Source organism: Poecilia mexicana, unplaced genomic scaffold, assembly GCF_051168715.1.
Source record: "Poecilia mexicana isolate PSO_F unplaced genomic scaffold, ASM5116871v1 scaffold_5, whole genome shotgun sequence".
NCBI lineage: Eukaryota > Metazoa > Chordata > Actinopteri > Cyprinodontiformes > Poeciliidae > Poecilia > Poecilia mexicana.
The window spans coordinates 6,307,963-6,334,564 of NW_028263374.1; the positions used below are offsets into that span (position 1 = coordinate 6,307,963).

The window sequence follows — 26,602 nt, forward strand, 5'->3', positions numbered from 1 at the left end:
ATGTCTGCAACCTGTGGGCTGCCTGGCTGGGAGAGTTGATGTGAAGCTGGATCCCGGCTCGGTCCTGTGGTGTTTTGTGTGTGCGTTTTTTTTTCCCCTCTGTGGATCAGCAGCAGCAGCAGCAGAACAAACAGCAGCCAAGCGACCCAATGAGAGACAGAAGAGCTGCAGCATTGTCCGCAGGCAGAGCTCAGGCTCCTGCTGGATCCTCCGGGGACTCTGCTATCAGCATGACTTTCACTGACTGGCTGGTGGAGGAAGAGGAGGAGGGCTACACCATATCTATATTGTTATAAAGTCCAAACCACATTTGCAACTCATTTAGACTTGAGAATTTGAACTTTTATCTGGAATCTGTTCTGTGTGTTTGAACTAATTGTATACCAGGTTTTTAAAAGAAATGCTCATAATTTAGATGTGGAATAACCACAGGAGAATGACGTTCCTGAGGTGAGCTACAGGCTCAGACTCCAAAAAGATAAAAATTTATGTTTAGTCCTTTTCAGAAAAGGTCATTATTAACATGAGCTTTCTTCTCAAAGTTCCTTCCTTCATAAAGCATTAATAAAACATTAAGCCATTCTGTCCATACTTCAAAGTTAACTGCTTTTTTCAGTGCTTAAAAGTTTAAAGCTATTCAAAAGGAAACTGCATTTGAACATTTTAGGAAATCTAAAGTTCCTTCAGAAAGTGAGTTTCAGCAGATAACAGGAAGGCTGAATGTATTACAACCAGTTAAGAATTGAGTAGATTTACTTGAGGAACCTTATAAAACAAATGTAATACTTCAAGTAGTTTTACAGCACTATTTTTTTTTTACTTAAGTATTGCTCCTCTACAAACCTCTAGTTACTTTACCAAAGAAAAAGCTTGTTTTAACCAAAAAACACAGAGCACAGCAAATTGACTTGACTAAGATCTTTTTCTTACAGCTTCATTTCATTCAAAAACTTGAGATGTTTTAAATTGTAAATGAAATGTCTTCTACATTAATAAAACCCAGGAGACAATATACATAGCATTTATTGTAATTCACACATTTACACTCAAGTACCAATTCTTCCCCATATATATAAAAAAGGAAAAATTGTTTTAAAATACAGACAAGACTGGGGGAAAAAAAAGAAACCAAGTTGACATGAAAGGGTGCCACATTTGCTCAAACCCTAATGAATCTGACATTTATCTTCTTCAGGATGCAGACACCCAATTTTGTGAAAATCTGTCCTTCATTTGCTGCCTTCCTGAAAAAGTGTTGCTTCCATCCCCAGTTTTATCCAGCACCCCAAACCCCTTCCTCCTGCTGCTGCTGCTGGTCGTTCCCTGTATTCCTCCGTCCTCGTCTTCCTCCGGTTTTCTGAGGCGGAGCTGCAGGCTGCAGCTGACAGGACGGTACGGACCGGGCGACAATTAGGGAAGCGTGGGAGAGACAGCCGAACCTGTTGCCAATTACAGCGACCATGATCTGGAACGGCGCATAAAGCTGGATTAATGGGCTCCCAGAGCGCGGCGCAACTCACTCCACAGCTCACCCAGCTCCACCATCAGGCACGGAGATAAAACAAGGTGCTTTTATTCATTACGTTTCCGTGGGAACAAGTTATACACAGAAGTAAAAAAAAAAAAAAAAAAAAAAAAAAAAGTGCATTCATAGGAGCAACTTGTCAACTCCAATATTCAAAAACAAACTGTAACAGCAAAAAAAAAGTGAAGTTTTAAAGGTATGACACAAATCTAACCGGAACTGTTCAGTGTGTGTGAAATCTACACTGTGACCTAATCAAGGAGGAGATGGCATGTCTGCCTGCAACTTCAGCACATCAGCAGTAGGAGCTCTTCCCCAGCAGCATGCTCTGAAGCTGCCGAATCCGGCTCTCCTGCGGCAGCGCCAGCCTCTTCTCGGCACGCTCCTCTTCCTCCAACAGCTGCTCAATGTAGCAGGAGGAGCCCAGCAGGATGTGGCCTGTGGCCTGCATGGAGAAGATGGTCCATCGCAGAGCCTCCCTACGGCACAGAGCACAGGCAGAGTGAGGAGGAGAGCGGGGGGGAATAGGACCGTTCCTCGTGCAGCAGCAGAAATACACAGCTCCGACATACATATGTAAACATATATACACCATTTGGATTGGTTGGGTGCAGATTAATATGCATACGGAGCAACAACCAAAAAGTACCTGGTACAGTGGGCCGCAAAAGCATTTGCACCACTTAAACATCTCCATGTTTGTCACATTACAACGGTAAACTAATGGGTTTTATCAGAGACCAACAAAGTAGTGGGTAAGTGTGAAGCTGATGTTTCACAAATAAATCTGAAGTTCATCGTTTTCATTGTGTTAAGCATCCAGCTGCTTCATCAATACGTTGTACAACCAGCTGACTCTGCAATTACAACTGGAAACCAGTAGAGGCGCACTTCTACCAGCTTGGAACAGGTGAAGACATTCTGTTGTCCGTTCTTCGCTAAATAGTTCAAACTCATCCTGGATAAGACTGTCGCAATAGGTTTTGCTGGATGATGAAGAGTCCTAGAAATTGTTGCGATAAATAATGTTTTGAGACTACTTTAAATTAGTATTATGATGGTATAATAACGGGCGTTTTCCCTCTCAAAGACAAACTTTAACTTTGTACAGAACATTCCAGAGTAGAACTGGATAACATTTTGAATATCGTATAGAAAAATTAATTTAAAAAATAAAAATTAAAACATAAGAAAAAAACTACACACAACCAAAATCAAATAAAATGGATCTAAACAAATCAATCACACCTTGAGAAAAAAAAAAAAATATTAGAATGATATCAAGCTCATGTTAACTTATGCAATTAAACAATGATTAATTGTGTACTGCGACAGGTTTAATCCTGGATTTAGAGAACCTATTACGACTTCAAAATCTTGGAATTAGGTCTAAACTTTGACAAATATTTTTGTCCTCCATTTTGTGCTCATCTTATACATAAAATACCAATAAACTACAGTACACTGAAAAGTGTTTGTAGAGTTAAAAAAAAAAGGGGGAAAAAAAGCAGCCCAAAGCCATTTTTAGCCCTGCTTCCTCAACCTGCTCTCCAAAACCTCTCATGTCCTTTCAACAGCAGAGAGAGTATCACATTTGACAAGTCTGCAAACCGTAATCCTCTTTGTCCGAGGCTCCGTATCAAAGCTGGAAACCAGCCGATCCAGGCAGTGGTGACATAACACCTCGGAAAATTAATCTCACTAAAATCTGACCTTTGTTCTTCTGTCAGCTCTCTGTATTGCCACCAATAGAAAATGAGCTGATAAATTCCTGTTTTGTCTATTTAAGGTGCATCTAATAATCCTGGAAATTGGTGCTCAGAAAAATAATAAAAAAGGTCACCAAAACACATCTGGAAAGAGGGGAACTGGCTCCAAAAAAGCAATTTAAAGATTGCTTTGTAGTTTGAAGATGCCAAGTCAACCATTTTTTTAAACAAGCCCAAACTTTATATTGACTCAGTTCTACAGGAGTTCATTTAAAAGGTCAATTCCTTAGGTGGGACACAGCAGCTCATCTTTAAGTTACTAAAGTAAAATATTAGACAGCAGTTCTGAAAAGGCCTCAGAGAGAACATCCCAAGTTTGGAGCTCATGAAGCACCATTGAATCCATCCATTAAAACTAGAAAACAGCACAAGAAATACAACTTCCTGTTTCACTTTGCCACATAGGAAGCACAAGAAACATGCGGATCAATTTGAGAGTACACTCCAAACCAATGCCATGTCGCAATCAGCACACCATTCTTATGGTGAAGCAGGGTGATGGCAGCATCATGGTGTGGAGCTTAATCACTGCAACTCCATTTAATTTTGACCAGAGTTTAGGTTTTTGAGATGTTCCGTTGGATTTGTGTAAACTGCGTTTAGAGTTCATGCTAACTTGAATGACGGATTCATCTTTTGCACTTTGACAACTCAAAAGATGATTTCATATGTAGTCAGGGCACCATTTCAAAAAGGCCTTTAAAAAGGTTATTTGCATTATAATTATCAATGGTGCACAAAATCCTTTCTGTTTTTAAGATTATATAGAGCAATTTCAACTTTTTTGTAAAATCACATTATAGATTTTACGAAAAAAAAAAGGTTTATGTTATAGAAAACCTAAACTTTACACAAAAATATATTTTTTAAAAACTGACGTTTTGAAAAAAAAAAAAAAGTGCTGCAGTTATCAGTAATTTTATGCTGCAACAATCAAAGAGACATGGCAACATCCTGGAGGGACTGACTAGGAACTCCTAATGAAACCCTCGTCAGCTAATCACCTAGCATCACCCATGTGTCACACGAGCTGAACTCCATGCTTGCTTATAAAGAAACTACAGATAGTTTGTCGATCAGAAATCCTGTTTTTTTTACCTGCAATATTCAAATAAAGTAAAATCTCTACTATACTTTTAAGACTCACTTGAGCATCTTTTTGGCTGCGTAGCATCGCAGGTCGTAGGACACAGTGTAAGCACCGTAGAATGTCGCTTTCACGTTAAGGCAGCCAATGAAATCCTTGGGGTTGTTTTTGTAAAGGTCCAAGGTCAGTTTAGCCACATCTGTGCGGGGCTTCTGTAGGCACTCGATGGTCTGAAGTCTGGAGGGGCAGTTCTATAAGGAGGAGGGGAGACAGAAGAGACATCGTTTGGTTGGAAGAACATTTTGTTGGCATTTCTGGAATGGAAACCCCAGTAAACATTCATAAGGAGGAATTCAACCTTTCCCTTTAATTATTTTATTTTATGAAGACGCCTTATGTTGATTATCTCAGTTTAAAAGGGCAAACCACATAATTAAAACTGTTTTTATTCTTTAGGTTAAATATCTAACATGCATGCACCTGGATCGCAACGCCTGACATTTCCCTACCAAACAAACAACTGGCATTTTGAGGCATGGACAGACTGCTGAAGAGTGCCATCTAGTGGCCGTTACAGTGAACAAGAGTCTTACAGGATGTAGACTCCACTTTTGTTCCTTCTCCAGAACCATCAGAACCGTGTTCTCCGGCAGCGTTTGGAAGAACTCCTCGGTTTCCACGCCGGTGCCGTCCTCATCCAGAACCAAGGCGCTGACGCACTGCAGACTGAAAGAGTCGCTAACCTGGAGCCAGCAAAAAAAAAAGCAGACAGTCAGCACAGTTAAAAAAAAAAATTATATATACACACACACATATGATGATAGACTTTATAAATATGCTAAAAATGTACAGCAAAACTGAATTTAGATGCATCACAGGATATTAAAATCCAGGTGGTCTTCTTTGAGAGAGAGTCTGACAAACCTATCAAGACAGACACTTAAACCAGAGGTACAATGGAAGGGTTTAGGATAGAAAAACAACAATTTGAAAGATTTGGGCAGATATCTGATATTAGTATTGCCATTTAAATGCCGATAAACAATATACTGTAAAGATTTCTACCCTGATACCATGAAAATACAACCACATGACTGACATTGATTCTCCGTTTCAGTAGTCAACACCCAACAGTCTAGATCTGAATCACCATCATATGACCAAACGAATCCTCCATCGACTACCATTAACTCAGCACCAGGCTATCCTTGCCACTGCTAAGTCTTCAGCTTATATCTAGCTTTTCCCCATCTTCTCACCTTATTTGTCAGGTCTAGGAGCGTCTCTGCCATGATTCCCTTCTTCACGCTGCGGTCCACATTCGTTACCCTGAAGGGTTTTGGTCGAAGCGTCCGACCCGAAAGCAGCTGGGAGGTCATGGAGGCGCTGGCCGAGACGCTGGACGTCACAACCCTGAAGAAAAAACAAAATGGTTTGAGTGGAAACCTGCTCCTTCAACTTAGCAATGCCTTGATCGTGCAGGCTAATGGAGGACAGGCCTTACTTTGACAGGGAGGATGGAGTCAGAAGGCTGAGAGACTTCATGGCATAATCCATGTGAGCAGATGCAGACCTGCAATTATAAGCAGCGTTGGTTGACATCTTTCTATAAGCTAATGGTGACAGCTCAACTTGGTAACTCAATACTTCAAATAAAACCCCAAATAAAATGGAATCTATTCCTCAGTTCAGAACAATGTTTGACCGTGAAGCCCAAACAGTAAGTTAAAACAGTCTTACATTTTGAAAAATGTGACTAATACCCAGCAGCTGTCCTCAGTTTTCTCTCAAGGGAAATCGTCACACTTTCTTCCTCCAATACCGATCCAACCTCAGTTAGACTCCTCAACCACCAACACGGATGCTCTCCCTGTTCTCTTGTCTCTTCTTCTTGCAACACTCGGTGACTGAACTTTGTGCTGATGACTGCTGAGCTGGTGGCGAGTCGTCAGCTTTATTGAGAAACTCTCCACGGACACTCCCACTGACTTTGGACCACACTTTGACCCAGTAGTACTGGCCACCCAGACAGAAAACTACACATACTGCAATTTTTATTTTATCCTAATGCATTCATGAGAGCTCAATACTATGTTTTAATTTAATCATAAAATAAATTAAATGTTAACTTTGCAGGCTATAACATTTCAAGCGCATTCAAACACTTGGTAGCTTTGGTGGACTTTATATTTGTGATCAAGATCCTAAAGCCCAGAAAAAGGCAAATGGAAAAAAAAAGTGGGTTTATTGCAACAGAAGAAAAAAAAAAGTCCAGTCATCATTTTATACTCTTACTTTAGCGTTTTGTGAATGTTCCCATGCTTTAATTTAAACCTCTAGTCTCTGACTAAAAGGCAAGCGCTGTACAAATCCGATACCGTTCACCGTTTCACTGATGTCATGTTGACTCAGTGAAACAACACTAGTGTCGAGTCTAAACTCATTTAGAAACTCTGATTTTAAACGTGGGATCAATAAATTAAGCAAGTAGTTCCCCGTTTTACTTCCGTTCAAATAATGAGGTAAGCAACCTGTAGTCATTTTTCGCTGATGGACTTCAACTTGAGATTTATGGCGCTGATTATTTACTGTGTCAGAGGTCACGCTGACTTTAACAGTGCTTATGATGGGACGGATCAATTCCCCGCATTAGGTCATGGTTAGTGTACAGTACATGCCAGCTAACACACCACCGCTGTGTCTGTCAGCTGCTATAAAATCAGACAAGGGGTGTTCAGAACACCTGGTTAATTATCATGGTTCACCTGGAAAGGGTGGATAATTATTATTAAAATTAACATGGGTCTAGGTACACGGTACTCTGTCGAGATATTGACAAACGAATCACAAAATATGGATAAAACATGATACAACATTTAGGCAGAGCAGGATAATGGGGAAAGCAAGAAGTAGATTTGACCATAAGAGACTCCAGAAACTTCAATAGAATGTTATTTTAAAAAATACCTTTAAAAGGTCGGAAAAACACAGAAACTTACTTTTCCTGTGTTGCTCAAGCGAAGAAGTTCTTCCAAACGAGCCTGCGTCTAGGTCCGCACCATTTACACGCCGGCGCAGGTTCGCGGCAGAGGAAGTAGGCGGAGTCTGCAGTACTTGAATTGGCACATCAGCTGCCTGACATAGCGCAAGCCGCCAGCATCCGCCAAGTTAAGGTTGCAAAAACAATACCCTATGCTCCGCAAAAAGAAGAAAAAAGAAAAAAAGTAAAGAAAGATTGGAAAGCTCTCGAGTATTTTAGCTTGTAGCCATTGAGGTTATGTATCTGTTTATTTCATGTTATTTTTGGGGTTGCACTTTTTTTTGTTGGCAAGTGAGGACACAATATTTCTTATTTGCTCTGAGACTTTCTCTCCGTTTCAACACCATCTCCCCCTGGAACCGCCTTCACCGCTTACGGCTGGTTTCTGTGTCGGGACTCAGACGTAGGAGCGGACCTGATGTCTGATTAACACCTGGATAGCGTCAATTAAAGGATATATTTCCAGTCTGCAGTTTTCTGCAGATTATTATGTTTTTTAAGTTGCGTATTAAAACATAGGGTTTGTGCTTATGTATAAAGTGCATTTTATACATAAAATTAATAAAATTGATTTTTATACAAATGCATTTTAAAGCAAAAATACATTTTAAAGCACATACAACAAAAATACATTTTAAAGCAGGGCCATGCAGAGACCTTTGGAAGGGCCGGGGCTCAAAGTTAGAAAGGGGCACATTAGAAAAGATCTTAAAACACCGTACAACAACATAGCAACAACCTATATTAATCAAGAATCTAATATTTAATCGGATCATACTATATCATATGTGGGGACAATGCAAAGCAAATGTAGTCTAGTTTCCCCGACAGGCATAATGTTGCTGTTTCTGCTGCTGACAGAGCTGGAGGACTGAATTGATCTGAGACTGTAGTTGTTAAACAGACCATAGAAGAAAAGTTTGCTGGTTATGAAATAAGCAAATGTTATGCTATTTTGCTAAATAAGCCCTACTACTTCTGTTTAACCTCTAACAACTTGGCTGTGTCTGCTTTAAAGATCAGTAAAGCTCAGTCAGGTTAACTACGTAATTGTTTGATGTTAGCATCTCAGAGATCTAGAATTGTAAGACAGAGATATCAAGGCAAAGAAAACTGTAGCTGCGGGTAGGGCCCTCCAGGCATTCAGGGGGCCCTATAAATGGTTGAATTGTAACACAGACCATAGATCTAAACCTGTAGCAGTCATTTATTGAAAATTACAATATTAAATTTTCTTTAATGCATTCAACAGAGAAAAAATGTAAAAAAAATAAATAGTACATTTAGGATTTAATTAGGAAATTTACTTTGTAAAAGTGCAAAGAACCATCTTGATAGTTTGATTGTTGTATTTAAGCTGGGTTTGTTCACAAGTTTTTTGTCGGATGTTTACGCCTCCTTTTTTTCTACAATGGCCCTAATATGTTTGTCGTAGTAACCCTACTGAAATAAATCCTTGTTTAATTAAGAACTATAAAATGATAACTGGAATAGCTCCACGCGTGACTTATTTTTTTCTTTCGCGCCTGCGCATTAAGTCCTTACACGCTTGCAGGCGGAGTAAAAAGTAGTTCCCACCAAATCCGTCTTTAGGAAAAATCACATTAATTTAGTTACTTTCTAAGGTGCACTCGTTAATATACATTATCTAAAGTCACTGAAGTATTTAAAGTATTATACCTGACTTTGAGAATCGATTTTAAAGCATAAAGGTCTGATATCGGAGGAATAAATATTCCAGTATCAATCCGCACAACACTTCCACCCGTCAAAAAGCGAAGAAGAAGAAAGAGTTCTCTCCATTAACGGATTGGTGCTTCCGGCTCAACTTTACTCGTTGGCTTATTAGAAAGCTGTATTTCGATAAAAATGAGGGAAATTCTCCATCTTCAAGCTGGTCAATGTGGCAACCAGATTGGTGCGAAAGTAAGTAAACGTTCATTTTTAAAAATGACACCTAATTCGTTGGGACACCACAACTGAAAAATTACATTTAGTTTGGGCGGGCTTCTAAATTCTAGCTAGCTTAGAAAAAAAGACAGAAAGAAAATACAGGGACTACTAGCTAAATGACAATATATAGCCATGCAAAATGAAATAGCATGTCATTAATCCATTTTACATTGTTTAGCACCGTCTGAAAATTTACATTTAGGTTGAGGCCAAAAAAAGTTAACATAACCGCCAGCCATTGGTTTCCATTACTTTCCCGCTCAACCCGTTAGTTTAAACGTAAATTTTCTTCTCTCTTTGGTTGTAGTTCTGGGAGGTAATAAGTGATGAACATGGCATTGACCCAACCGGGGTATACCACGGAGACAGCGACCTGCAGCTCGACCGGATCAACGTTTATTACAACGAGGCATCAGGTTTGTTCACACTTCGCTTCACAGTGCAGTTAGTGGAGGAAGCGCTTTAGTACCGTTATCACAGGAGGGCCGTTATATCGCCTCATTAGACTTTTCAGTGACGCACTAAACTATGAGGCGTTGCCATGGCGAAGGGGTAGAGCACGCGACCAAATACACGGAGGTCTCAGTTCTGGAGGTGGTCCGTCACGGGCTCGATTCCCGCCTGACGACCCCTGCCGCATGTCCTCCCTGTCTCTCGCTTTCCTGTCTAACCAATCTCAAATGAATTAACACGCAATAAAAAAAAGCTACCAGTTGCTACCATTTTTCCCGAATTATGAGTGCATATAGGTTTCTGACGATTCTTCTTCAAACAGTTTATACTTCACATTTTCCACAAATCATTTTTGATCCATTCATTACAATGTTATCCCGATTTTATTTATCAATCAGTTAATGATGTTAATGATTTTGTGTGAATATTATATGTCTCCCCTCTCTCTACTAGGGGGAAAATATGTCCCTCGTGCTGTGCTGGTCGACTTGGAGCCAGGCACCATGGACTCTGTGAGGTCTGGACCTTTTGGCCAAGTGTTTAGACCTGATAATTTTGTTTTTGGTATGTATTTTCCCATATAAATAAATGAAACTGGATATTTAGTTTGTCAGGCTTTTTATAGTAAGCTGACTTTTTAAAATAAAAAAAATGAAATACTTTTATCTGTAACAGGTCAGAGCGGTGCTGGTAATAACTGGGCTAAGGGCCACTACACTGAGGGAGCTGAGCTGGTGGACTCGGTCCTGGATGTGGTGAGAAAGGAGGCAGAGGGCTGCGATTGTCTGCAGGGCTTCCAGCTCACCCACTCCTTGGGAGGAGGCACCGGCTCTGGGATGGGCACGCTCCTCATCAGCAAGATCCGAGAGGAGTACCCAGACCGCATCATGAACACATTCAGCGTGGTGCCGTCACCCAAGGTTTATATCATCACCTTCCTTAAATAATGGCCCAAACGGGTCTCCTGTCCCAAAATGGTTTTAGTTATTTCTTTATGTTGCCTTACTCATCTTGTTTGCAATAAAGAGGTGGTGTTGTTTTATTTTATTTCATTATTTTATTTATTTATGTTTTTGCCAAGATCATTCTTGTAAAAAAAAAATATTTATGTCATAATTTTAGGGAGGTGATGATGTTCACTTCTGTTCAGATATGATGCTCTGCTTCCTCAAGGTGTCCACACATACTTAAGACTTAAATTCATGTGTCTCAGTGTAAGGCTTTGAGATGTCTTAAATTCACCACAAAATATATATATATATGTATATATAGACTTGTGAGAGTTAAGTTTGCCAGTTCCCTTGCTTGCTACCTTTTTTATCGTTTTTTTTTTTTTGTTTTTTCAATGTCCATGCTGGTGAAGTGTAAATTTGTCGCCATTTGGGTGGACAACATTCGTCTTCTGTTGCCAACCCGTAAGATTCTATGTGTGCTGGGTACAAAAAAAAGACTGTAGTCAGCAGTTTGTAGTACGAGAAGCACAAAGCTGTACATTTCTGTTGTGATACAGGTCTTAAATTTCATTCATAGTCATCTTAAAAAGTCTTATATTTGGTGAAACCTTCAGAAGTCCTCCCAGCCTTAAACTAGGTTCCATTGTTCTGTCTGTATTCCCCTGCTGGCAGGTGTCAGACACTGTGGTGGAGCCCTACAACGCCACCCTGTCCGTCCACCAGCTGGTGGAGAACACTGACGAGACCTTCTGCATCGACAACGAGGCGCTGTACGACATCTGCTTCCGTACGTTGAAGCTCACCACGCCCACCTACGGCGATCTGAACCACCTAGTGTCAGCCACCATGAGTGGCGTCACCACCTGCCTGCGCTTCCCTGGCCAGCTGAACGCCGACCTGAGGAAGCTGGCCGTCAACATGGTGCCGTTCCCCAGACTGCACTTCTTCATGCCGGGCTTCGCGCCGCTGACGAGCCGCGGCAGCCAGCAGTACCGGTGAAGACGCTCAATCCACCCTTAGATTAGGATTATCCCCCACTTCTTTACATACTTAATTCCAAGTGAATGTCTTCTCTTTTCCGAGGGCCCTGACCGTCCCTGAACTCACCATGCAGATGTTCGACGCCAAGAACATGATGGCGGCGTGCGACCCGCGCCACGGCCGCTACCTGACGGTGGCCGCCATCTTTCGCGGCCGCATGTCTATGAAGGAGGTGGATGAGCAGATGCTGAACGTTCAGAACAAGAACAGCAGCTACTTTGTCGAGTGGATCCCCAACAACGTGAAGACGGCCGTCTGCGACATCCCGCCACGTGGCCTCAAGATGTCCGCCACCTTCATCGGAAACAGCACGGCCATCCAGGAGCTGTTCAAGCGCATCTCAGAGCAGTTCACCGCCATGTTCCGCCGCAAGGCCTTCCTTCACTGGTGAGTTAGGGTTAATCAAACGCTAGTCTGTTTGCCTAGAGAGTTCGTTTGGTGAGGTGTGAATGTGCTATCCAACTGACGTGGACCAATAAAGCAAACTGGTCCTCCGAAAAACCTAGGTCTCAATTTGGTTGAATGAACTCTGATACTGTTCAAATTCAAATTCATATGTGAATGCAAGCGTCCCAGAGACCTCTCCAAAAGCTGGAAGCCAACGTTAACGCAGGGCATTCTGGGTAAATGCATCCAAAACAAACACATTAGCAGAAGAAATGGCTCATGGTCAAAGACAGAAGCAAAATCCTACAACCACTAAAACCTGACGTCACTCCATTTGTTTACTTTTCATGAAGAAGGAAGTAGTGCTCAGTGTTTCCTTCTAGTTTCATTCAGTAGTTTTTCCCCCCTCCTTGATCCAAGGTTTTTCAACAGGTTTGGTCTGTTTGACACAGTACAGTGTGAAAGTGAACCGCACCATCTGAAAATATAACAAATGTTGCAACTTTGATCCTCAATCTAACCGAGTTTATCAGGCTATCAGGTGCACTACAACACAGTGGTGTTCCAGTGCAAGCCATAGATGCTAATGTTGTCTCGTCACAGGTACACCGGCGAGGGCATGGATGAGATGGAGTTCACCGAGGCGGAGAGCAACATGAACGACCTGGTGTCTGAGTACCAGCAGTACCAGGACGCCACGGCCGAGGAGGAGGGCGAGTTTGAAGAGGAGGAAGAAGACATGGCCTAAGCAGCTAATGTGGCGGCTTTGCTCCTGGGCAACAATGTTAGATTTCAGCGTTTCTTTCTTTCTTTGTTCAATGTGTCAAACCAATGACACTTAAGGTGTGGTAAATGTCACCAGCTTTGCTTGTTCTAAAAGTTTTAGGATTGCTTTCAGGCCTTGCAGAAAACATGTTAAATATTACATTACATTGCCCTGAATTCTGTCCTGTAGCATTTTGAATGTTTTGTACATTGAAGCTTTAATCTGTAAGCGGTTTGTTTTTATGTGGTAGCTAATTCTTTTAAAATTGGAATTGTGATGATGAGTGTTTTTCTGAATGTTGTAACTTCTCCAGTCTGACCTCCACATTGACTACTCACAGTACATTTCTGTAAAGCTGTTGTGGTTTCATTGATATCAGTACATTAATAATTTGATGGTATGTTCATAGAGTTTAAATAAAAGTTTTTACCGTGGTACTAAGCTGTGGATTAGTGATTTTGTCAGTTGAAGCCATATGAATAAATACTTGAGCAATTCGAGGGGATTTCAATGCTTTCATGTTGAAAATGAAGGAAATAATCTGGACGTTACGGAGCCTGTGTATAAAGGGCGACATCTGCTGGCCAAATGGCAGCATTGTATTTAATCGGAGGGAATTTTTGAGCCTTATGGAATTGAAGTCCAGCACATGCGCAGTAACATGATGTAATGATCTGAAACAATAATAAAACTAAACTGATAGAATATTTTCAGATCCATCACCAACAGCTGAAGTTGGTGATGAACTGCAGAACTCTGGATCCTGAGGAGATGGGGACATGCTCCTTAAAACTATTTTTGGCCCAGTATTTTCACTTAATCAGAGCTACTGAAATATTATGTAAAGTCATTGCATATAGGTACCATACTCCAAATAGAAACTAGTATCCTTTTTAAACCAGCAGTATTTTTACAGTACGTTCTTGTGTTGCTATAAAGGACAACAAAAATATTCTTTTGTTGCCCAGTCATTACAGCACCTAATCGTGCATTCAGGATTCCTTTTCTGTGTGGACAGACCAAGTAGCTCCTAACTCCATAGTGAAAGTAAAATGTTGCATAATTAAATATAAATAGGTATAAACATCTGAGAAGTGTGGCGTGCATTTATATCCAGCCCCTTTTTACTATTAGTTGCATAATCTACAAATCTCCCTGCATGCATAATCCATTACATTTACGTCCCGTTTCTCCATAATTAATTAAAGCTACAGTACTCTGACATGAAATAATCCAATTCCGTGCTCAGCGCAAAACAGAACAAGCTGAACGTAAATCAGGCGAGCAGCTTGTTTCCCCACCGCTGCTTCAGATCTTCCGCTCGGAGCAGGAGCGCAGATGACTCATCCGCGCAGATATTCGCCTAATCAAGAGCAGATAATGCATCTAACTTAAAATAGCAGCGGCATGTTAGCCAAATTTATTAAGTATTAAGTGAACAAAGGGTCCGCAGAAAGGATCTGTTCTTCCCTCAGAGGTCAATATCCTGCCAGGGCCTTTGTCCCGCTGTCGCACAATCAGATACCGCCGTCGGGTGACGCAGGCTCACTCAGCCGGGCTCTTTACGGGCTGCTGATGCTTGTAATTACGCTGAGCACGGCTGATATCAGCACTGAAATAAGGAGGAAAGCGTGATCATCACATTGGATTTAATTGAACAAGTTTTTTTTTTTCTTTCAATTTAAGATCACACATGCAAACACGAGAGACGTCGTTTCACACCACAGTGCAAACAAAACGCCAGCCACCAATGTTCACAGCATCGCGCGGGTACGTGGCACACGCACGTCACTCTGTCTGGTTGTTTGGACTCCAAAGTCAGTAAATGAGGTGAAGTTTAAGTTATTTAGCATAAGTAGAAAAAGTTGCACAGAACAAAACACGGATCGTAGTGACAGGATTCACCCCAAACTGAGTTAGTTTGAAACAAAGATTTATGTTACAAAGTCTTGTTTTTAGTGATTTTTCCCAGAGCCGGTCCAAGGTCGAATGAGGCCTTGAGCAGAATGTGATTTGGGGCCAAGCTTCCTGTCAAACCCACCTTCAAAAAGACATGTTAAGGTATTTTTGAAATAGAAAATGTTTACGACACCAATAACTTTTGTCTTTTTTGTTGTTGTTGTTGTTTTTGTTAATGCTAGTTTTTTTGCTCTTATTCTAAGTGCATTTCACTCAAATATTTTTTATAGTTTTTCCTTTTACAATAAAAATTGTTTTGTTTCTTTTTCTTATTTTTACCTTTTTGTCTGTTTGAAATAAATAAATATTCTCACAAATTTAGAAAAAGAAAAAAAAAATTTGTACACGCCAATACACTGAACATGATTATTCAGGCTTGTTCTGAACTTGAACATTTCCTAATTATTTTCAAACAAAACAATAAAAAAAAATTAAAGTTTAATTGTTCTGGAAATTCCAATTTGTGTTTTAAACTTAAAATGTGTTTAAATTTTATTTTAAATATTCTCAACACAGTAATTCTAAGTATTAAAAGATTTAATCTTTGAAAACTGACGCATTCCTAGTGGTTTCGGAGCCTGAGCTGCGTCTTGCTTCGCTTATGCCTCGGGCCGGCTCTGGGTTTCCGTCCCTCTGGCTGCTTTCATTTCCTCTTGCCGATCCTCGCCATGAGTTCCGCGTTGGCCGCTGCCTTCGTCCTCATGTCCTGGTTCTTGGCGAGGTCTATGAGGACACTGAGGATGCTGGTGGGGACATCCAGGGACAGGGCGAAGCGGGAGCCCTGCTGGGCTCTCTTCGGCACCCGGGATGCGGGGCGCGGGGCTCTGGCCTGCCGCAGCACCAGGTGATGCTCTGAACGGAGCAGTGAGTTCAACACGCCGTCGCGGTTCAGGAAGTCGACGGCCAGGACGTCTCTTTGCGTGTCCTCGTCGAGCCGGGCGAGGGCCGGGCGGCTCACCTGGCCCTGAACGCAGCAGGGCAGCAGCAGAGCCAGGCAGAGACACACACACACACTCCTCATGGTGAGCACGTCTGCAAGAAGAGAGAGAGAGAGTGAGAGAGAGAGAGAGAGAGAGAGAGAGAGAGAGAGAGAGAGACACACACACACACACACACAGAGACGGTTTTAATTTTTTTTTTATTGACCAGAACTTTGCTCTTTCAAGTCTTTCATAAGCGCAGCAGCAGCTCCGTCCCTTCTTGTGCAAGTGACTCCAATTCAAAATTGATTTTTTTTAAATGTACTGTGCTGATGGAATCTAATTTGTGTTGCTTTTTATATAAATAATAATTTCTGCTGAAATTCCTTACTTTCTATTTTTTCTACATACCGTAAATGTACCAAATATTATATATTACAAAGAAAATAAATTCCACTTCCTGACAGTTTTTAATGTATTTGCACACATAAAAAAAAACAACTCCTGAAAACGGATCACAATCAGTGTTTCTCCAAAGTTTTTGAAAAATTTGTTTATATGAGATACCAGGGAAAAAACACTTTTTTTGGACAAAACTGTAATATAAAAGGTAAACACTTCTTAAAAGTTATTGATACTTTTAAATGATCCAATTCATTAATTAAAAAAAAACATATGTATTTACATATGTTTTTCTATGACAAGCTTTTTTGTTTGCGTGTCGAATGAGAGCAGGATGCTGGACCTTCCAGGTTCAGAAAACTTTCGAAAAATGCAAACATGTGACAAAACTATCTTCAACTCTTATCCAACAAAGGTCATGAAAGCAGAGGACACTCAGCACTCACTCAGGAGGGAAAAGCTGACGGCGTAACCAGGAGGCACCTGTTGCTCCTCTTGCGATGATCACCTCCCTGTGAATCTGCAGCGTCCTCCTTCTTCTTCCGGCCTGTCAGATCTTCCTCTCCACTTGCTCGTCCTCAGCCTCTCTGGTCTTCCTCTGAGCCGCTGCGTCCATCCCCTCTCTGTTTATCTCTCACACCCGGGCGCCCGCCCCTCTTTTCACTTCCTCTGTACTCCAATCGCCGTCTTTCTCTTTCTAAAAATAACGTGATGCTAATCGCAGAGTGGCTTTGCTTTTAATTAGTTGGATATCTGCTCCGGTTTGGAGTCAGAGCGCAGAGCCACGTCAGATTGCACATGTTTCATGCGAGATGTTGATTTGACAGCTGATTTCGGGCAGAGAGATGCAGCGAGGGTGTGATTTCTGTTGTGGGTTATATAACCTGTAGGGAAAAGGGTGTGTGGAAGCAGACTTGAAATAAATATGTATCTAATCACTTTGGGCATTTTTATAGATGAATGTGGGGAATTGCAGCATGCGAGTGTCTCAACATCAACAACAAAACTTTAACTTTTTGCAAATTTTTTTCATGTTTTTTTTTTTGCTGGAATTTTCTGTTAAAAATCAGAATGGCGTTTGTATTCTCCCCCCTTCTTACGGTGATACACTTAAATAAATAATAATAATAATAATAATAATAATAATAATAATAATAAAATAATCTAACTGCTTCTGGAAGTGACTTCCATAAGTAAATAACATCTCTATCCTTGAGGCTCAGAAAACATTACCAGCATTTGCAACTATACAAACCGGAGAAAATATTAATGAAATTAAAAGAAAAAAAAATATACCATGACAGAAGAGCTGCAGTTCAAAGCAGCTTTAAATGCTGTGATCACCGTTTAAAACTACTGATCACAGAATCTTTTCAATCCAGTCTGGCGGAGAATGGCCTAGTCAAAGTTTAGACCTCAATCCAAATGTTTATCTTTAGCAAAACGTAATAAATGCTGATTATAGTTTGAGCTATAGATATGTAAAATTGGTATACCAGAACAGACTTGCAGCTGCACGCCTCGCTCTTCAAAAAAGAAAGAAAAAACGCAGTACTTTTATTGTTTTGCACTGTTTATTGAGTCCCAAACAACGCGATGAAATACATTAGTGCGTAATTATAACGTCACAAAATGTAAAAAAGCTCAAGTTCATAAACATCCGGGCACTAATTTTAGAGTTTTTAAATAACAGAAGCCAGAAACACACGGAGGATTTAAAAAAAAAAGCAGCATCAGAGACTAACTCCCGACGAGAACAAGGAGGAGAAGGAAGAGGCTGCAGGCCCAGAAAAGAAACCCAGCGCGTCCTGAGTCACCTCACCTCTACCCCATCAAAGGCCTTCTCCTCATCTCACTAATGATGCAGAACGGTAACAATATCCAAACCCCGCAGCGCCGGGGGATGATCTCAGTAACGTGAGTGCGGTGAATAAACGCAGTGGGTCGGACCAGCAACATGTCTGCCATCGATCCATCAGAACCCGAGGAAACTCCACCATCATATGAAGGATAAAGTTTGGAACACCGGGTTTTATCGTGAGATTTTAATGTTATTGTTCTGAATGACTGTATTATAACTTTTCTTTTAGTGGGAGAGAATGTGAATGAAAGTTATTCAGCTTTATTTTATAACTGCTTCTAACATTTTTACGCTTCAGAAGATTCACTTTAATCTAAATGTTTAGGAAATAGCAATGATTATGAGACTGTCTTGAATTAGAAAAGGAAAAAAATAACCTCCCTGCTCAATCTACCAGCATTAATGAAAATGAAATTTAAAAAATACCACAAGAGAACAGCAGGACATAAAAGCAAAAACTAGCAGTGATGAATCCTCTAGTATCAAAATAACCTCCAGTGACAATTCAAAAATAATTTATACCAATATATATATAATATATATATATATACACACACACACACACGTATAATGTTGACTTAACATACATTCTGCAAGAATCTCCAAATGGTCGTCATGGATGGTGAAACTGGGCACAGGAAGGATTTACTGTAGCGGTCAGTCTTGCAGAGATTCGGAAGAAGCCTCTGACCGAAGACTGGTGCTAGAATGATGGCTAGCTACATGCTAACAGCTCAATTTCCAGGCAGTAGAGACAATATTCCAACGTCTCCAGCAGGACAGTCAGTTGCTGTCAAGTTCTGCTGATCCGCTTCATCGTTAAATCTGTCGGCCGTATGGTTAGAAAGCCAGGCTGATCTGGGAAGTACTTCAAGTATTATCTGAACTTTTGAGATGTTAATCAGATGCTCCCAGTAGTGGAAAAAAACAAACAAAAAAAAAACATAATTGTCCAAAGTAAAGAAAAATAAAATCCTCCAGCTGCACACCGGTTGAGTTTGCCATTTTTGAATTGAGGTCAAGAAATAAAACAATTCACTAAAGCTTTATTGTTTTTATTTGTGTCTAAACGACAACTTCTGGTATGTACAATAGTGGACAGAAAACAATTGTTTACAGAATGTATAAATATTCTCTCGTTGCCCCAACTTGGATACTGGCTGAATTGCTTTGCAAAGTTAATCAAGAATTTATGTTTGTCCTCGCTGCAAGTTTCTCAACAACGTTTCAGATGACAAGTGCCTGCAAAGTACAATCAACACACGGAGAATATTTGAGAGACTCCGACCGGCTGCTTCCCCGACGGGTAACTAAGGTACAGAATGGGTGAGATGAGAGGAGGACCCTCGGGTGACAGAAGAAAAGGTAGGAAGAGGACGAAATGAAGAGCAGCGGATGTTTTCCTAGAACCGGAGCCAGTACATGGCGCTGCGCATCCTGTTGTAGTCCGGTAGCTGCTCAATGGGACCTGGTGGAGACGAGGAGGGGACAGGTTAGAGCGCGTACAGCGACCCGGTTCTGATCCTACAAGAACGGGAAGGGTGGAGAGCTCACCGACAGCAGCCACGGCAGGACACTTATCGTAGATGTATTTGGAGCAGATGTCGCGCACCATCCTGGGAGTTACAGCCTGGGAGATGAGAGGAGGAGGAGAAAACTCTTCAGACGAGAAAGTTGATTCATAAAAAAAAAAAAAAAAAAAAAAAAAAAAAAAAAAAAAAAAAGGATCTGCAGCGTGCTGTGGAAAGACGACTCACATCGATCCGGGCGCTCCACTCTGCCAGAGGAATACGACGTCCGTAGTTCAGGACGTGTCTGCCGATGTCGTCACAAATCGGTGTTGTGCCTACGAGATCGAGTGGTTGTTAGCTTAGATTGATGTGCGGCGTGTAGACTGAATTGTAGACATCCATGATAGCAAACCTGTAGCTCTGGGGCCACATTTAGTGTGTGTGTTTGTGTTTAGCTTTCTATTTAGGACTTTCCCTAGCATATTCTTATTACTAACAGGCCTTATGAGGGTCGAAGCTCTGCTCTAATGTGGTGGACCTCCTTCTTTAAGGCTATGGATTAGGATCGGAGGTTTGGTGTGAACTAACCTTTGGCTAAAGTTTGGAATATGCTGCTAATCTTTAGGGTAAGAATGGAAGTCGGTGCATATGCTAAAAAAAAACATCCTACCAAGTATATGTGGTCTAGTTTCTACTGCAAATATCCTAGTATACTTGAAATTAGACAAAAACTAACAAGCAAACACTCAGCAGGATGAAGAAGCTTGTTTTAAGTCAATAATTCCTTAATGTTAATGAAAAAGTACTAGCTATAGCTATAATCTGCTATAATCTGCCAGTGAAACAAGACATTTTCCCCACATAAGTTAAAATGTCTTGTTCCACTGGTAGATTATTTATCATATGACTAATACTGTTTCATTAATATTAAGGAATTATTTACAAACTCACATATCTTACTATAAAGTTACTTGCAAGTTAGTTTTATCTAACTAGACCACAGATACTTGGTTGGATTTTATGTGTATGTCGTCCTCATACAGATGGAAGCACAAAGTTGTGTCTGTGTGTGCCACTAGGCTGAAGTATTTTTATTATTTTATCATATAAAAATCTGTTTCATCTCTCATTATAAATGTTTTATGTTTTTATTTGCTTTAGAACGATAAATTAAATACTAGTTATGTGGTGTTACGTTGTTTCTAATTTTAAATAACTTTTAAAAAGCTATATATTTTTGAAGATTCATGAAGGTTTTGCAGCTCCAGACTATTTAACAGTAAGTGAAACAAAAATCACTAGATAGTAAAGGCAGCAGGAAAGAGACCATGGTACCATTGAGCTGTGCAATCAGGCTGGCCTTCAGAGCATTTTGGGCTCTAACAACATCACTGTCTGTGACCGTGGTGCAAAGGTTCATCCTGCAGGGACAAAACAAGGTAGGAACCACATGAATTACAAGCACTCATCGTATAACCTGCAGGATTAATCCACCTCTCCGACTCTGGATTAAATGATCTCGGATCGGTTCCTCACCAGGCGTTCTGGGTCCAGTGCATCATGTCGTCGATGTGGTGCTTGTCGCTCACAAAGTAGATGCCCAGCAGGCCGGTGTCGCTGTAGGCAGAATGGAAGGCCTGGAAGCTGTGGCACAGGTTGTCCTCCACTGCCAGGCGAGCCAGACGGCTGCTCAGGTGCTGTGTGTGAGTGAGAGAGAGAGAGACGACTGTCAGACCAAAGACATGCAAAGAAATTGATGACATCCAATAATCCACGACGTAAACGATGCTCAGCAGGTGTGTTCCTCCCGACAGGTCCGGAGGCAGAGGGAAGACCCCTGACTCAGGTTTTTAGACAGGCAATGCTTTACCCCTCCATAATGGCCACTCAGGACATGGAGAGTCCCGAGTGGGCAAAGCTTAAAGGGGATTTTCTTTTTTCCCACCAAGTCATGAGATGTTACTGTTCTCACTACCAGAGGAAAGAAAGAAAGAAAACAGATGTTCGCCCACCTTTCCACCCCCGTAGGTGAGGTCATAACTGCCAACGATGGCGTTGGCGACCATAAGGGGAACGATGTCGGGGCTGGAAACACTGGCGCCCTCCACGGCGATGGCGATGTGCGCCAGGGGAAGACCGTCATCCCGCATGCGGATCTGAACAAGAAAGATTTTACTGTAAACATTCCAGTCAATAAGGATGCAAAGATACTAAAGCGTCACCAATATTTCTCAAAGTCTGACGAGCAAAGAGCCACACAGCTGGTGTCAGTCTGTGACGGCGCCCTGCTAAAGTATTCACACCCACTGAACATTTATTCATTATGCCTTCGCTACAACCAAAAACTCTAATGTGGAAATAATTTAATAATTCAGTCAGATGAAACATGCTGGCCAGACTGAAAGATAAACCTAAATATCTCACAGATATATAACTATTCTATGCTTAATATTTACAGTTATAATTGTCTAACTAAATGTACTTGAGGATTTTTGGGGGATGTTTATTTTCGGTGTCTCACCTCGCTGCCAGTGAACCGGCAGGGAGACAAGACGGGGACGGCGTCTCCCTCATACTGAAAGGAAAGTCCACTGAAATGAGACTTGGCCATGCCCACCAGCTCGTCGTGGTTCACACCTGTAGATGAGGCGTACGTTAGAAACATTAAAACGCTGGGTCCCACCGCCATCAAACAGGAGACGGGAGCTGCGGACCCACCTCCTGCGGCCGCCAGCACCATCCGGGGGCCTTTGTAATGGCTGCTGACGTAATCCACCAAGTCCTGACGGGTCAGGTTCCTGACAGCGATCAACACAAGAAGCAGCGTTCATTTTGGCAGCCATGTTGTCTCTGTCGTCAGTGTTTTTAGCTGTTACGTAAATAATATAGCAGCTGGACTTGATAATGAGCTACGTCCAAAAACAGAGCAGTTTCAGTGGTGGTGTTATTCTAGTGGAAAGAATATTTAACACCAGAGTTTGAACACTTTTCACACTGTAAAACGTTTAAGGTGTTTTCAAACGTTTCCAGCGCCACAATTTGGAGATACAAACATTACAGGTGAAGTAAAAAAATAATAATAATAATTTCACCATTATGTGACATAATTTATTACCATTAATAAAAATGTTTTGTGGTAGTATTCTACGTTCAACAGCAGGAACGAGGTAAACTAATATATAGTTTTCTGTTTGAAATGTTTCTCTCACACATCCTGTAGGCACATGAACACAATAATGACTTAACAAAAATCTCCCCATTTTAGTAATGTTGTATAAGGTATGAAATATAACAATCAATAAATCAGGAATAATACATGTGAATGACACTGAAACAATCTAAGCAAACTGTGTTAAGGTAAATGACCTTTCTGTTCAAATTAAATACTAATAATATTCAAAGTTACAAAAAACTAAATATTTTCACAACGTTTTCTAGCATTTAGCAAATAGAAATAATTTAGTTCATCCTAACAAACCTAAAGCATAAAAAGTTTAGTCTGATTTAACTTCAGACTGAGAAAAAAAATGTGTCTTTATTAAGAGGAAAATAAATCTGGTTTTGTCTGTAATCAGCTTTCGGCTTTTAGATTGATTAAAAGCTTGATATTCAAACTGTGCAGTTTGAATATCAAGCACTTTCATGGACCTTATACAGAATTCAAGCACTTTCCAAACCTTGAAAAAAATTAAATGAAATTCAAGCGTTTTTAGGGATTTCCAGCCGTATGAACGCTGTAAACCCTGACTACGTGAGCAGAGAGCGTCCCATCCCTCCTACCTGGCGTTGCTGGACGGCCCCAGCACGCTCTGTCCTAGCGGCGTCCCCTGGTAGGCTGTGGCGTGCAGCAGGTCCAGACAGACTTCCTGCAGGTTGCTCTCCACCTCCTCCATCTCCCGCAGCACCACGCTCCTCTGCTGCTCGATGTCCGCCTCGTTCAGCGTGCAGTTCTGCACCACGTCTGACAGCAGCTCCACAGCTGGAGACCACGGGTCAGTCAGTGGTCGGGATTTGAGGCGGTGATTTAATGTGATCGTTCTGAATCGCCAAAACATTTCATGGCTTCTAGGAGGTTTGTTTTCTCACCTTTAGGAAGGTCTTTGGTGAAGGTCTTCATGTAGAAAGCAGTGTGCTCCCTGGAGGTGTAGGCACTCAGGTGAGCACCCATAGACTCCACATGCTGCTCCAGGGCGGTTTGGGGGTGCTTCTTTGTTCCCTGCAGAAAATCAATTTGTACACCTTTACTTGGGATCGTTGCATCCTGGCTGATGTTTGGTCTTTGGCTCCCCCTACTGTCACTGGGTTTAACATCACAGGCTAAAGGAAATTTCTGAACCTTGTAGATGGGAAATGATCGAGCCTAAAAGAATCGGGAGAAGCTTCAGCTTAATGTATTACAAGAAGTTCACACTTTTTAGCTGGATTTGGAAAATACATTTTAGAGTTAAACTAAGAATCTACTGTTCATTCTCTAGAGAGTACATGATGCTAATCATGCTAATCATTAACAGATGCCAAAAACTGTTAATTTCATGATCGTTTGACAGCAGCAGGTCTCACATACACTCATATCATCCTCATGACAGCAACAACTACATAAAAAATATTCTGAATGCTGCTCTTTTAGCTTGTCACTTTATTTTTCTTACCCAGAAATCAGAACAAAATTAACAGGTCACTAAAATCTTATTTTCTTATTTCCTATTCTGATCCGATTACACATTTATTTATTTTTTAAACTGCAGCATAAATGCAGTCAAGGAAATGTAAATCATGATGTTTTGACCTCATATCCAACTTTACTGCTGTTGCAGAGCTGTTTCAGACAACAAAATGTAATTAAAAGGAGTCAAATGAATAAATACATACAGTATATTTACATGCAACAAACATATATTTTACTTAATCTGGCCAAAAAGTCTCATTTTAAATGTTGAGTGATGACTCCACCTTGAAAGCCATGTGCTCCAGGAAAAAGCCCGCTCCGTTGTTCTTCTCGCTCTCATAGCGGCTGCCAGCGCTGATCCAAACTCCAACCTGTGAAGGTGAGATGAGGTCAGAGGTTAGGTTGTTGATGTCCATTATGTACGTTAATACTGTCTTGGCTGGGACAGGGGACTAAAAGGACAAATGAATATGCTCTTACGGTGCAAGTTGCATGTCCTGTATCCTCAGATGCAATTCTCAGACCGTTGTCCAGGACAGAGACGTGGGTTTCAGGGGCTCCTGCCAGGCTCTGGGCATAGCTGACCGACGCCTGTCCACGTCTCAAAGACAGCAGGATGGGCTGCAGTTCACAAAAAAAATAAAAATAAAAAAAATTTAATTGTATGTTTGAATTAGGTTCAAAATTATATTTTCGACTCATCTCTTTTCTGGGTGTTACTGGTTGCAGTTTAGAGATACCCCGCTGAAAACATAAACATACCCAGAATATTATGAGCATCTTTTTTTTTTTTTTGTTCTAGTTAGGGAAATAGCTGAGAGTAATTTTTTGAAATTTTATTTTAACTTACTTTATTTACATATAGATGAAGACAACCTAAAACAAACCAAATTTTGTCTTTAGCCTTTTATCTGCTGAATATCAACTGATTAGATGTGCGAGTATAGATTAGATTAGCCAGCTCAAATCCATATTCCATCAAAAGCATGACAAAACACACATCATTTATACCTAAAATTTTAATTTAACAATGTTGGAATTATATATTTTTGTCTCCAGGCTAAATATCTGTCAGTATTTCCAATTATAAAAAAAACATTTAAAAACACTGTTTATGGCGGACTAAACAAGTACAACAATAATTAAGGGACGTTTATTCTTGTTACCAAGAAAGTGAGCTATGGTATTACCCTTAAGAAAATTATTATGATTTGGGGTTAAAACCTTTCGGTTTTCAATGTAAATGAGGGATGATGACCCATTTTAATTACAGAAATGTAAAGGTGCATCAAAAGTAGACGCTGCTCCATTAGTTTCGGCGTAAACATGAGTGGGATTCAATAACATTCTCAGTCATTTTTTTCAAAGTGACTGTCCAAACAAAACATACAGAGCAAAGAGTTAGAATGTGCGAGTCACAATGCTAACGCTGCTACTCAGGAAGCTCTGAGGACAGGGGAGGACAAACAGACGTTATTACAATAACTGACTTCATGGAGGACAACAAACAACGAAAACAACCGGTATCCCTATTGTATAAACTGGACATTGCGTTACAATAAGAAGTTAAAAGTCGTGCAACTCCATTTGGTAATTGACCTTGCATTCACTGTTAGCCAAACGATGCTAACCGGTTAGCAACTCGGCACAGCTAGCTCGACCACCACACCGGTCTGGCCGTTACACTTTTGGTTATTTAATTCAGCAATCGCAACACTGCTCAGCTAAAACATCTACTAATTAAAAGTCTGTCGAAACACTCACACTGCGGGTTTTGGCGAGGACTCGCCCCACGGTGCTCCCTACTCGGCACACGGACGCCGCCATTTCTAAACTCGGTGAGAAGGCTGTCGCCGCTTCACTCTTCTTCTTCCGGCTGAAAGAAAGTGATCTTCAGCTTTTCGAGCGGATGGTACTGCCACCACATGTCCAGTGTGTAGTACTGAACCTAAAAAAAATGTAATATTCCTTAAAATTCCAATTCTTTTAGCGCTGATACTGAGACCATTCTGCTCCAAAAAGTTAAAATATATTAAAATTCCCTCCACAAAAATATCAACGTGGTTTCATTAAACCCCTGAGCTCTTTCACTTTTTACAGTATACTTTATCTGTACTGACAAAATATGGAGGATGAGGGAGAAATCTTAACTGTGAACTGTACTGTGAACTTTTATGTAATTTACTTACTGTCAGTTTTATCAAATCTCCCAGTAAAATAAATTATTTAAAGTGATTGCCTCCTTTCAGTTACAACTAAAAATGCTATGAATTTGTCTTTCATATTTTTCCTGGCAGGAGGCAGGCAAC

General features: G+C 40.9%; 4 protein-coding genes across 5 annotated transcripts; 1 reads left to right on the plus strand and 3 right to left on the minus strand.

The window, feature by feature from the left end:
* Positions 1–1,005: 1,005 nt before the first annotated feature.
* Positions 1,006–7,530, minus strand: cidec (cell death inducing DFFA like effector c). Of its 2 annotated transcripts, none has more exons than XM_015012969.2 (6): positions 7,381–7,530; positions 5,886–5,954; positions 5,641–5,794; positions 4,975–5,124; positions 4,442–4,632; positions 1,006–2,004 (listed from the first exon to the last, which is right to left on the minus strand). In XM_015012969.2, exons 2-6 carry the CDS (start codon positions 5,936–5,938, stop codon positions 1,821–1,823), a joined length of 732 nt encoding a protein of 243 aa, XP_014868455.1. In that variant the 5' UTR covers positions 5,939–5,954; positions 7,381–7,530; the 3' UTR covers positions 1,006–1,820. The 2 variants fall into 2 exon arrangements, with proteins under 2 accessions (XP_014868455.1, XP_014868454.1); XM_015012968.2 differs by lacking the exon at positions 7,381–7,530 and adding an exon at positions 6,122–6,140.
* Positions 7,531–9,187: 1,657 nt separating this feature from the next.
* LOC106933602 (tubulin beta-4 chain-like) lies at positions 9,188–13,411 on the plus strand. Its single transcript, XM_015012952.2, has 7 exons — positions 9,188–9,347; positions 9,682–9,790; positions 10,281–10,391; positions 10,503–10,747; positions 11,453–11,775; positions 11,864–12,208; positions 12,812–13,411. Exons 1-7 carry the CDS (start codon positions 9,291–9,293, stop codon positions 12,954–12,956), a joined length of 1,335 nt encoding a protein of 444 aa, XP_014868438.1. The 5' UTR covers positions 9,188–9,290; the 3' UTR covers positions 12,957–13,411.
* A 1,195-nt stretch (positions 13,412–14,606) lies between these two features.
* LOC106933605 (uncharacterized) lies at positions 14,607–19,033 on the minus strand. The gene is made up of 2 exons (XM_015012956.2): positions 16,702–19,033; positions 14,607–15,965 (listed from the first exon to the last, which is right to left on the minus strand). The coding sequence occupies exon 2, from the start codon at positions 15,952–15,954 to the stop codon at positions 15,577–15,579; it is 378 nt and encodes a 125-aa protein (XP_014868442.2). The 5' UTR covers positions 15,955–15,965; positions 16,702–19,033; the 3' UTR covers positions 14,607–15,576.
* A 122-nt stretch (positions 19,034–19,155) lies between these two features.
* uqcrc1 (ubiquinol-cytochrome c reductase core protein 1) lies at positions 19,156–26,216 on the minus strand. Its single transcript, XM_015012951.2, has 13 exons — positions 26,058–26,216; positions 24,774–24,914; positions 24,578–24,664; positions 23,714–23,843; positions 23,408–23,606; positions 22,346–22,425; positions 22,149–22,264; positions 21,640–21,783; positions 21,164–21,324; positions 20,963–21,048; positions 19,874–19,962; positions 19,671–19,746; positions 19,156–19,584 (listed from the first exon to the last, which is right to left on the minus strand). The coding sequence occupies exons 1-13, from the start codon at positions 26,118–26,120 to the stop codon at positions 19,520–19,522; spliced, it is 1,437 nt and encodes a 478-aa protein (XP_014868437.2). The 5' UTR covers positions 26,121–26,216; the 3' UTR covers positions 19,156–19,519.
* Positions 26,217–26,602: the final 386 nt, after the last annotated feature.